Source organism: Leptonychotes weddellii, chromosome 5 (genome assembly GCF_054177405.1).
Source record: "Leptonychotes weddellii isolate Sample4059 chromosome 5, ASM5417740v2, whole genome shotgun sequence".
NCBI lineage: Eukaryota > Metazoa > Chordata > Mammalia > Carnivora > Phocidae > Leptonychotes > Leptonychotes weddellii.
The window spans coordinates 118,538,002-118,550,811 of NC_138373.1; the positions used below are offsets into that span (position 1 = coordinate 118,538,002).

The 12,810-nt window shown below is 42.1% G+C and overlaps 1 protein-coding gene across 2 annotated transcripts in view; it reads left to right on the forward strand.

Moving 5' to 3' along the window:
* Positions 1-5,227, forward strand: part of LGR5 (leucine rich repeat containing G protein-coupled receptor 5) — a 118,729-nt gene extending 113,502 nt beyond the window's left edge. For both annotated transcript variants that reach the window (XM_081822076.1, XM_081822077.1), the window contains 2 exons: positions 1,291-1,374; positions 2,569-5,227. In XM_081822076.1, the coding sequence (XP_081678202.1) occupies positions 1,291-1,374; positions 2,569-3,656 (1,172 nt within the window). In that variant the 3' untranslated portion in view covers positions 3,657-5,227. The remainder of the gene's footprint in view (positions 1-1,290; positions 1,375-2,568) is intronic.
* Positions 5,228-12,810: the final 7,583 nt, after the last annotated feature.

Sequence of the window (12,810 nt, forward strand, 5' to 3'; positions counted from 1 at the left end):
GTGCTCTTTCTCTCTCTCACTCTCTCTCTCAAATAAATAAATAAAATCTTTAAAAAAAAAAAAAAAAAACATGTTTCTGAGTGGTTTCCTCCCAGAAGATAAAATCCATTTTTATTCTTAGGGCCTGAGAGCAGCGGACAGTATAGGCATTTAGATGCCTCCATATGTCAGCAGAAGGGCTCAAGAATCCCACTTCTCATCCAACTAATTCTCAAACCTTCTCCCCTCCCGCCCCCCATGGAGGTATCTGTCAGGAAGGCGAAATGAGATAATGTCTGTAAAGCACTTGGCTTTCCTTGAAGTAAGAACTTACTTAAACAGGCAGCAACGCACCTGAAACCACACCTGTGGTAATGAGGAGGTGCCCAGGCGGCCCCCACTTTCCTTTCCTGCCAACCTTGCGAGTTTGCACAGTGTCTAAACAGACTGGCTTCTCTCCCTTTGGGCCCTGATGATTTGTTGATTCCCAAGCAAGTGTGATTCCGTCTGTCTGCATGTTCCCACCTTACCTTCTCTTCATGCACACACATCGGTTTAAGGAGCTGATATTTTAGCCCTTGGCTTTTTTGTTTGAGGCCACAGCATGGATCTGGCTCTTGTTTTTCCTTTAGTTTTTGCTCTTTGGGCTTCATCCATGCTAATTTCTATCATATTTATTCACGCAGGAAAAAAAAAAATTAGGAGCGCCTACTATGAGCCAGGAGGAACACAATGGACCAGAAAAAGTTCTTCAAGGAGTTTATGTTTAAGGGCAGCTGTTCTATATGTTAGATCACAAAACTCCTATTTCATAAGTCGGTGCTAAACTAAGCACCAAGCAGTAACTTGATTTGTCCTTTGTTAAGCAGAATTCCCCAGGAAAGATAGAAACTTACTATACCTGCTTCTCCTTCTTGTGCTCGGAGAACACAGCCCAGAACCTTTGCACTCTAGCTATCTAAGTGTTGGAAAAGTGGAGACAGAGAGGCCCACAGCCTCTCTCTAATTTAGGTCAGTGCAATTTGGGGCCATCATGAGCTGCAGGGAACAAGGACAGAAGGAAAGAGCTAAGCTGTTATGGTCCGGAGCCTGGGGTTACCCTCCCTCGCCCCCAGTTCATCTGGAATTACTACGTCATATAGTAGCTCGAGTAGAACATCCAAAGGCCCAAAGCCGGAGCCCAGGGAAGAGTGAGACGTCTGGCCTTCAGTTCCCTTTGTGACCTTTCATGTCTCGAGGATGTGGTCCTGGGAGGTGGTCCCCGGGAAAGAGAGACAGAACCCATCATTCCAGGGCTTCTCATTCCTGCAGATGAGCGTGATCTTGAAGATTTCCTGCTGGACTTTGAGGAAGACCTGAAAGCCCTTCATTCGGCACAATGCTCACCTTCCCCAGGTGAGAAAGGTCTCAGCACCGCCTCAGCACCATACCCACCACTGACTCTGAGGCCATCAGTGACATACTGGTGACACTTCAAAGCGAAATCTGTGCCACCTCTGCGGCTCTTATATCCCTCCCCATGGGGACTTTTAAAATAGAAATGTCCATTCCCTAGAGTTGATCCCCATTCATAGATAAGGTTTCTGGGAAAGACTTGATTCGGATTAATGAAAACTGAAGAATCAACCATGTAGTTAGAAGCATATGCAATTGTTAAAAGATTTTATTTATTTATTTATTTATTTATTTATTTATTTATTTATTATTTACTTGAGCGGGCAGTGGGGGAGAGTGCATGGGCTGCAGAAGGGGGGAGGTGGGGGTCCTTGAGGAACAGATGGGGAGGGAAAGAATCTCAAGCAGACTCCCTGCCGAGTCATGTTGATGACTCGGGTCTCCATCCCACGACCCTGAGATCATGACCTGAGCCAAAACCAAGAATCCACTTAACCAACTGGGCCACCCAGACACCCCTCATAGGCAATTGTTTAAGTGATATCAGCAATCTAGCCTGAACTGGTACACAGCAGTCTTGCTTCATGTAATCACTTATTTTTTAAGATTTCATCTTCCCTAAGTAGCTATTTGATTAAAGCAAATAATAATTTATACAGACAAGTAAAAAACTGTATATTGACTTCACGTGTTTGTCCCATTCCCAGGAACAGGATAGGCCAGTTGGGGGAAAAAAAAAAAAGACAGCTCTCTTGCTCTCAAATATCAAATGTCATTATAAACCTAAGATGAAACTTTCATGAAATGCACTCTCGTACTACCCATACTTCCCCTTCTAATATTATGGAGTATTTCCCTGGGATTCTCTTTCTCTGCTTCCAGAACATTTCTGAAGCATTCTGGAAAAAGTATAATGAAAAGCCCAGGAGATCTGGCTGTATTTGGGGGACCTTAATCAAGTGATTGAAATTCCCCATCTCCATTTCTCTGTGTTTAGCTTCAAAACATGAGCACCTGGTATTCGTGTTTTCACAGTAGTTAAAGAAAGTAGAGCATGCCACAAGGGAACTGTGTGTTATTCTGGCTGTTATTGGCCTCTCTCTTGGTGTCCTAATAAGAGAAACAAAAAGGTAATGTGGCAGAGGTCGTAAACCTTAGTTTGATACCCAGTCTCTTTCTTCCTTGGACTTCTAGGGCCCTTCAAACTCTGCGAATACCTGTTTGGTAGCTGGCTGATCAGAATTGGAGTGTGGACCATAGCCGTCTTGGCGCTTACTTGCAATGCCTTGGTGACCTCAACAGTGTTCAGAGCCCCTCTGTACATTTCCTCCATAAAACTGTTGATTGGGTTAATAGCAGCAGTGAACATGCTCATGGGGGTCTCCAGCGCTGTGCTGGCTGGTGTGGATGCGTTCACTTTTGGCAGCTTTGCACAGCATGGGGCATGGTGGGAGCAGGGCGTCGGGTGTCAGGTCGTCGGGTTTTTGTCCATTTTTGCTTCGGAATCATCTGTTTTCCTGCTTACCCTGGCAGCCCTGGAGCGTGGGTTCTCTGTGAAATGTTCTGCAAAATTTGAAAGGAAAACTCCTTTCTCCAGTCTGAAAGCGATCATTCTGCTCTGTGCGGTGCTGGCCTTGACCATCGCCACGGTTCCACTGCTGGGGGGCAGTGAGTTCAGCACCTCCCCGCTCTGCCTGCCCCTGCCCTTTGGCGATCCCAGCACCACAGGCTACATGGTCGCGCTCGTCTTGCTCAACTCCCTTTGCTTCCTGGTGATGACGATTGCCTACACCAAGCTCTACTGCAATTTGGAAAAGGGAGACCTGGAGAATATGTGGGACTGTTCTATGGTGAAGCACATCGCTCTGTTGCTCTTCACCAACTGTATCCTTTACTGCCCCGTGGCTTTCTTGTCCTTCTCCTCCTTACTAAACCTCACCTTTATCAGTCCCGAAGTAATTAAGTTTATCCTTCTGGTGATTGTCCCGCTTCCTGCATGCCTCAATCCCCTTCTCTACATCCTCTTCAATCCCCATTTTAAGGAAGATCTGGGGAGCCTGGGAAAGCAAACCCACTTCTGGACAAGATCGAGAAACCCAAGCCTGATGTCTATTAACTCTGATGATGTCGAGAAGCAGTCCTGTGACTCAACCCAAGCCTTGGTAACCTTCACCAGCACCAGCATCGGCTATGACCTGCCTTCCAATTCTGTGTCACCACCAGCTTACCCGGTAACCGAAAGCTGTCACCTTTCATCTGTGGCATTTGTCCCATGTCTCTAATTCACCTGTGGGAGAAAACGTTTGCAAACATTGAAAAACCAAAAATATGAGATTGGGTACATCAGAGCAGTAACTAAAAATAGCCAAGTGGAAACTTTGTTTTTGATATCTCTCAGCGTGGAAAAAGCTGGAAAACCTGTTGATACTGGAAAGTGAAAAATAAGTCTAAATGCTGCTTGTATAATTCATTCAGATACAAGAGATAGATCAGTCACACTATTTAGGTATGCCCAGATTTTAAAAAGCAGATTTGCAATGTTCAAAAAAGATTCTCCATGATTTCAACTGAATTCTTTTTAAACTCACCAATCTAATTATTTGGGGAGAGGGGCAGAACTACTTGCTTACAAAAGAGGTTTTAAACCAGAAAAGCCCTTAAAAGATGGTTAGAGGTGTTTGGAAAATAGGGTTTTAAATGGCCTACATTACCAAGTAAAGGCTGTGACCAGTAGGATTGCATTTTAATGACCATGTGGATGTTTTAGTCCTCCTTTGCCTTTCCTCACAAAGGATCCTTCCAGGTCACCAATCCCCTCCTGAATGGATAATGTGGGGCCTTCTTAGTTATAGTCCTATCATTTTTAGAGATGCCAGAATTTGTGTATCAGCATGAGATGGTTCCACCTCAGTGAAATAAAACTGTCTACAAATATTTTGAAAGGAAAATAAACTTAAATCCTTAAAATGCCATGAAGGCGATCATGTAGAAGTGAGGTTTGCTTTGTTTAATTCCTTGTTAACTCCTTGCTGTCCAGCACTCAGAATAAAAGTCCATTGCCGGCAATGGATATACCTAGAAAAGATGGTGAGCAACCTGGGAGGATTTTGGTGTTTTTTGTTTGCTTGTTTGTTTTCAAGTGAGTGCACACTTTTTGCAGGTGGTTTTATCAGTTGATTCAAACTAATGTGCATCTTAAGGAAATAATCAAATGCAGACCGACATAAATGAAACCCACTGGCATAATAACTTCTCACATGTGTATCTCTAGCAGCTCTAGCAATGATGTCTGAACCCACTTTGGACTCAACAGGGACTTGTAACATATCCTGTTTATTTAGCTTGGTTTTAGCTGTGTTGTCTCTGGACCAACCCACTTGATGTCAGGAACATGACTTCTCTGCTTATTCCGTATGTAATACATGTGTTAAGTATTTTAAGAAGCAAAATTATTAAATACTAAAGGTCAAAGGATTAATTTGTAACTTCTATTATACTACATTAGCTTCAATACATCTAAACCAAAAGACTGCTAGGTAGATTTATTTTTATATAAGCATGTTTATTTTGATCAGATGTTTTAACTTGGAATTGAAAAAAAATACATTTATGAGATGTTTTATAAGATGTGTAAATATAGAACTGTATTTATTACTACAATAAAGATTCAGTAACACTAAGGACCATGATGATAATAAACCATGTACAGTGGCATATTCTTCCGTATATATTGTGTTTCTCTGCCCATTTTCTTTAAATTCATTAACTGTACATAATATGTGTAAATGTATAGTACTTGTAAATAGATTCCAAACTTGCTTTTCTATTGGGTACAAAATAAAAGAAATTTGTAATAAAATGTGTGACTATAAAACAAAATATCTTCAGCTCTTTTATTGAACCCACAGGCAAATCTATGGTCTCCTAAATGTTTTTTATTTCTGATGTGTAAGTACATTTGCTATTGAAGTATTTGCACCTTAATATTTTAGGTATTTTGGACTTATCTTAAGAAGTAAACCCTTCACAAGAACAAATCAAGGTATCTTTACCAACTCCCGGATTGTGTTAAGTAGGGCTAATAAGCCATTTTGTCATGGCAAATGACTTGGTAAAGTTTATGGTCCCCAGTGAGGGTTTGGATTTCATAGCCAGAACCCATTTCTTTTGCAGTGTAAAAAGAAAAAAAAACAAAACAAAACTCCACAACTAGAAAGAAATATATAAATAACAAATCAATCTTAAAATTATTCAACATGAACATGAGTTTTCTATAAATTCTTCCCTTAAAAAAACATATTTCATGACCACGTCAAGGCCAAAACGTTTTCTAAGGACATGCGATTCTCAGGGCACAAGGAAATGCACTGTTCCCTTGAGCTCCCATCCCCCAAAATATAAGAAATGAAATGATTTTCCCAACATCTTGTGCCAAACCCTCCCAGCTGCAGTAGTGATTCCTGCTGTCCCCATACAGGTCGCAAAACAAAACTGTCAAGTCTGGTTGGAGGCCCAGCATTATTGCTAAGATGACCCATGTTTACTGAGCACCCTCAGGGTAGCTGGCACTGAGTTCGCCACCCATCCAGCAGCTAGAACCATATGCTTCAACCTAACCGAGTTAACAGGCATCCAATGGTGTCTTCTGTGCGGCCCGCACTTGGTTTGTCTTCAGCTGAAACAAGGGCGCCAACATGATCTCACTCCTCCGACCCCAGACGGCAGATACAAAAGTTGCTTCTAGGAAAATGGATCTCAGTCCTCCTTCTCAACGGACTTGCTTTTGGGTACCTAAAGTTAGGAACAAGTCCTGGCAGCCCACCTCTTTCTGTCCCACTCAAGAAAACACAAGTCAGTGATGTAACTTTTTAAAAGGGGAAAAAATCCACTCTCGCATTTTTAAAAATCCACAAACTCTATTACTGTATTAGCAAAACCTAGTTATAATACACCTCCCACCCAACACTGCTCTATTAAGTGTCTGATAAATGCTCTCCACTATATTACAGTAAATCGGATTGGCTGGAATTACATCCACAAATAAATAAACCTACAGGGAGAAGAAGAAAAGATACAATAAACTCGACAGACGGAACAACAGCAAAAACAAAAACCGGTGGCTAGCCTAGAGTAAGTGGTTAACTTGACGTTTTCAAAATAGATTTATTCATTCAACAAATACTGTGTGCCTAGTATGGGCAGTGTTCTATATTTGGGGGTTTCTATGCAGAGCACGGTCTGGAATTTGTACTCCAGAGGAGGAGAGATAGACAATAAGCAAATACAAACCAGGAAATACGTGATAGAAACATGAATGAAGGAAAGGAAGCTTGAAGAGCATGGCAAGAGTGACCAGCATGTTACTTCAGATGCAGAGCTTAAGAAAGGTCTCTCTGGAAAGGCACCTTTTAAACTAAGATATTATTCAGAGGAGCTACCTTTGCTTTAGCGTTCAACCACTTACAACAGTAAAACTCATCGTTTTTAGTCTCCCTATTCCTATGTCACCCACAACAAATCATTTTAGATGACATTTTAATATAGAAATATATTAGGTGGCTGTTATTGCACATAATTTGTTCTTACAACTGTTACTAGAGAAAATCATTCTTGTACAAAATAGGAAACATCTTTTCATTTCGTTTTGGCCAAAAGTGGAAAAACAAGGTAGAAAAAAGTAATAAAATTAGCAACATCCTGCTTATTTAGAAGCTGAAAAGCATCAACATCTGAAAAAATAACAGCGTTTTGCTCTTTTTCTTAATCTTTTTTTTTTTTTAAGATTTTATTTATTTATTTGAGAGAGAGCACATGAGAGGGGGGAGGGTCAGAGGGAGAAGCAGACTCCCTGCCGAGCAGGGAGCCCGATGCAGGACTCGATCCAGGGACTCGATCCAGGGACTCGATCCAGGGACTCGATCCAGGGACTCGATCCAGGGACTCCAGGATCATGACTTGAGCCGAAGGCAGTCGCTTAACCAACTGAGCCACCCAGGCACCCGCTCTTTTTCTTAATCTTATCACTACATTAGCTCAGGGGCCCATTAGCCAACGTGAGACTAAGTCCCGGATAAATAGATGGGGCTCACTGCGATCACACTAGCCCCATTCATGCTCCTCAGCGTTTGGAAATTTTATTTTACAATTCAACTATGTAGATAAAAGAGACTATCCCCCTCCACGCCACTAAACACAGACTATCTTCTTTCTTAGGGCTCAGAGGCCTTAAAATACAGTTAGGTTTGGGTGGTTTTCCTCGCAAGGGAAGTGGTCACGGGCCCTGTAACCATACCCCCACTTCAATGACCTCCTTAGGAACATTTCTAAAGATGCTGGAATCAGATTCGACACTGACTCATTCATTTCAAACCGAAGTTCCAGCACGTCTGACCCTTGAAGCCTATTGGGTAGGATGATAACAAAGCTTTAGTTTATCTGGATGAAGAAACTAGAAGAAAATGAATGTGATACACTGGAGAAGCATTGTGCAACCTGGGTTTTCCAACTCTAGCCACAGTAAGACATGACTGACTTCCTATTCTGGTTACTACATTTTAAATGGAACGTTAAAAACATGCTTTCTTATGTCCATGCTGATTAGGTCCCTGGCAGTCAGTACTGCCTCTTGTTCTCAAAAAAACAAACAAACAAACAACAACAACAACAACAAAAACACATGCTAATCCATGAGGATAGGGAATCTAAAGATATGGGATAGGAAAATGATAGCTCATCAAATTAAAAACAGGGGTGCCTGGCTGGTTCAGTAGGTAGACCACACAACTCTTGATCTTGGGGTTGTAAATTCGAGCCCCACATTGTGTATACAGATGACTTAAAAATAAAATCTTTAAAAAGAAAAGATTGAGAATGTCTCCCCCAGAGAATAGAAAGCTGAAGAAGAACACTTGAAATATTTGAATAATTGAAATTTATTAAGTGCTTTCTTAAGTACCAGCTCACAGCAGGCCAAATAGTAAAATGGTTAAACCCAGGGATTTGCCACCAGTCAAACCTGCATTCAAATCCCGGTTCTGTTACTACCTGTGTAGTAATTGGGCAAAATATTTCATTTTTCTTTGTCTCAACTTCATCCTGGCTCAAATGGGAAATACCACCAGCCTTATAGGGTTGGGAGTATTATTAGCTCAGTGTGTATAAAGCTGGAATGGAGCAGATGTTTAATAAATGATTGCTGTCTTTTTCCCCTTTCCTAACAGCCCTATGACATAAGCAAAGCAGGACTTGCCACTTTGTAGATAAAGAAACTGGGAATCAGAGTGAGAAGTGACTCCCTAAGACCAAAAATGAGAAGCTATTATTAAAACTTGGGTTTTATTTAATAGCACTTGAAAGGCAATCACAGGATGAGCCAAATTACTCTTTTAGAGAACAAAAACCAACTGGTGGATAATTCAGGGAGACAGAGTTGGGCTTAACCTAAACAAGATTCACTTCATTACATGTCTTGGATACCAAAGAAAGTCTATTATATTGAATGAGAAGCTAGATCAAATAATGGTTAACTTCTCAATTCTCAGTGTTTTAGATGAATTCTTGGAAAGTGTGGTATTGTGATTTATAATAAGAAATATGTATTTAGTCTTGTTCCCCATTCCTGGCACAGAGTTCCTAAAACCCTTGGAATTTCCTAAGTGATGAAAACCACGAAGGTGTGTTTTGTTATGTTAATGAATGACTTTGGGAAGATCCCTAGGTCACCTAAGGATGGAAGCTGGTTGCCAGGGGAGCCAATCCTGTGATTAGAGGGTTGGAACTTTCTGCCCCCAACTCCCCAAGCCCTGACCCTGCCCTTGATCTCCTGGGAGGGGAGGGGACTGGAGATTGAGTTCAATCACCAATGGCCAATGATTTAACCAATCATGCCTATGTAATAAAGCCTCCATAAAAATCCAAAAGGATGGGATTCAGAGAGCTCCCAGGTTGGTGAACATGTGGAGATTTGGGGAGAGTGGCTCCCTTGGAGAAGGCATGGAAGAAGCACCTTTCCCCATACTTTGCTGTATGCAACTCTTCCATCTGGCTGTTACCAAGTTATATCCTTTTATAATAAATTGGCAATCTAGTAGGTAAAATGTTTCTCTATGTTCCATGAGCTGTTCTAGCAAATTAATTGAACTCTAGGAGCACGTCTTTGAAACATCCCATCTGTAGACGGTTTGTCAGAAGCATAGGTAACAACCTGGGATTTGCAACTGGCATCTGAACCAAGGGGGCAGTGGGTGGGGGGAAGGTTGAATTGTGGTTGTGGGAAGAAAACCCACACATGGGACTTGGTATCAGGACTGTAGAGGAAATTTTAGAGATTTAGAAATTTGTTGGGGAAGGCCATGAGATCTTAAATCAACAATCTGAAAGCTAGAGTACATAGCTGTATGTCATGAGTGATGGACATTCAGACCATTCATTTAGTGATGATGAAGAGTAAAGACTTGGGATTTAAACCCCCTTCTTAGAAACCTGTTGTGGAATCCTGGGCAAGTCTCTTAATTTCTCCAGCTCTTCACTGTCTCTCATTCTTCCTCAAACTACTGATGAAACAGTATCAACTCTCTAAGGTTATAGTAGGTCTGAAGCCTGGTCTTTCTGCTGCTGGCTCTCCACAGGTAGTGAGAAGGGTAGGTTAAAGGCCAAGTAAGCCGAGAGTCACAGCACAAAGTCCCAGAATGTACCAGCACAAAGATCATGGGTAGCCAAGTTGATGCATCACATACCAAATTCTCTCTTTAGTTGTTTCAAATCCTTATACTCCTCTTTTTGTCTTTCTTCTTCCTTCCCTGTATTTTTGACCCTAAGCTGTATATTAAAATACTGAGGTGACATAGTCAGTGATTGTGGTTAATTAGGCTCTTTTGATCATAAGTAATGAGGGAGAGTAGAAAGTCGTTGGGAGGACACCCGTGACAGTAAGAAAAACAGGAGTCTCAGGGCACATGGGTGGCTCAGTCAATTGAGTGACTCTCGATTTCAGCTTGGGTCACAATCTCAGGATTGTGGAATCTGAGGCTTGCATTGGGCTCCACACTCAGCGGGGAGTCTGCTTGAGATTTTCTCTCTCCCCGCTCCTCTGTCCCCACCGACCTCCATGCACCTGCACTATTTCTCTCTCTCTCTCAAATAAATATTTTTTTTGAAAAAACAAAAAACAGGAATCTCAATAAAACTTGGCCTAAGAACCTTAGTGTGGTGTCGGAGAACTAGAAGTCTTCAACCTAGCTCTAGGAATGGAAATTCTTGTTACTCCTTAAACTTACGGATCTCTCACCTTTAAAGTGACCCAGTCTTTGGGCTTCAACTACTTCTATTGCTACCAATTGACCATCTCTATTCTGTAACTTCTCTTTAACTCACAGTTTTGGTTATTTATAACTTGGGATCATTCATGACTTTAGCCTAGTATCTCCGAAGAGGACCCCACCATCCCCCCAAGTCTCACTTTAGGACTCACTTTGAGAGAGACTCTCACTTGCTATCCTTGCCTTGGCTCATTCTGTGTTTTCCACTCCAATTCTAGAAGGGAAAGAAGTTGATTGATCACTGTTGTCCCTGTGCAGCAGAGCTTTGGAGGCTAGTCAATCTCAGAGATCACTACCCAGATGATGGACAGGCTGCCTCTGGGTCATATAACCCTTTCTGATCCGATTAATCATGGTAGTGATAAGGAGAAGTCAGGGTCACATGTGCAAAATCTGACCAGCCAGAGTTACCTCCCTCTCAGGCAGTCATGGGCATGGATCTTTTAGAAGAGCCTGGGGGCTCTTGATTGGCCTGTTCTGTAGATGTGACTAATTTTGATTTTCCTTACGAAGGGTGACAGATTGGAGGTACTTGTCCAGCCCATGCTCGCACCATGTTTGCAATTGCTTCCCAGCCACCACCCCCATCACATTTTCCCTGACTCAAGACAGATCAATCAGATGCTCTTTCCAAAGGATTTGGAATTAGGACATTAAGACAGTCTAACAAGTCAGATGATGATGGGATGGGTGCTTGAACTGAAAAAGCAAACAGAATTTTGGGGGCACCTGGGTGGCTCAGTCAGCTTAGCATCTGCCTTCGGCTCAGGTCATGATCCCAGAGTCCTGGGATCGAGCCCCGCATCGGGCTCCCTGCTCAGTGGGGAGTCTGCTTCTCCTCTGCATGCTGCTCCCCCTACTTGTGCTCTCTCTCTGTCAAATAAATAAAATCTTAAAAAAACAAAACCAAACCAGAATTTTGGCTAGCATTGACACCCCAAGAAGCCAAAACTATGTGTAAGGTTAAATTTTGGAAAGCAGAAAGGAATAGAGTGGCCAGCAGCCCCATGAAAGGTTGACTTTCTAGAAAGTTCCATTCCCTGGGTGGCCTGGTTGTGCTTTTTGTCCTGTTCTTAGATGTCCATGAAGTTGTAGTATCCTCTCAATTAACCTCTTTTTCAGTGAGGTAGTTTGAAGGGTTTTTTTTATTGATACTGTCCCTCACAAACAAAGTATCTCCCCAACTAAACTGCCTACCTTCGCTGTCTAAAATGTTTTTAAATACAGCTGTATTGTCGTTCCTAAGTTCCTAGGTAAGATCTTTTCCCCCTCCCACTCTCAGGTTCCACTGGCATAGGGGGAAATATAGCAGTGAACCACCAACCCTTCCACAGATCATTATTTTCTCCTCTATTTGGCTACTTACTGGTTTATTGGTTATGTTTAAACAACTTCAAAATGAAGTCTGCATTTACATAAAATATATATAATACATAGAGTTTTGGGTTTTTCCTTTTTTTTTTTTTAACCAAAACTTTAAACCATATTTTTTAAACTGCCTTTCTGTTCTCAAATAGGAAATCTGGACAAAGGCCTTCGGCTCAGGTCCCACCTGAGTACTAGTGCTGCCGTTTTACCAGCCGAGTTGGCATATTACTTAATTCTGGATGGCCATGTTCTTTAATTAATCATGAGCATATTCCTTAATTCCTGTAAGCAGCCATTTCTTCATCTCCAAAATGGGGATAATAATAGCATCTACCTCACAGCTTACCTTGTGCAAAGTGTTTGGTACTTCCTAAGTGCTCAGTAAATGCTTAACTACTATCTGGTGTTTGGGAAATTTTAATAAACAGAAACCCTTTCCCCGGCCTTTGTTTGGAACCTGTTGAAAACTGGGACCAGGAGTAAGGCAGCTGAAGGTCCACCATCACCTTTCCTGCTGCTAAAGCTGATGAAAGACAGCAGGGCTTTCATCTGCAGACAAGGAGGCTTCCTAATACCTGAGTGAGAACTAGGCAGACGTGTCCACGGGTCACAGGGAACGCTGGCCCGCCACCCATCCCCCCATGGGACGGTGTGAAATAACAGCACGGAAGGACAGAAACTTCTTGAGGGCATTGGCCGAGGGAGGAAAAGACTGAGTTCTCCTAAGTTCTAATCAGCTATGTCACTTACC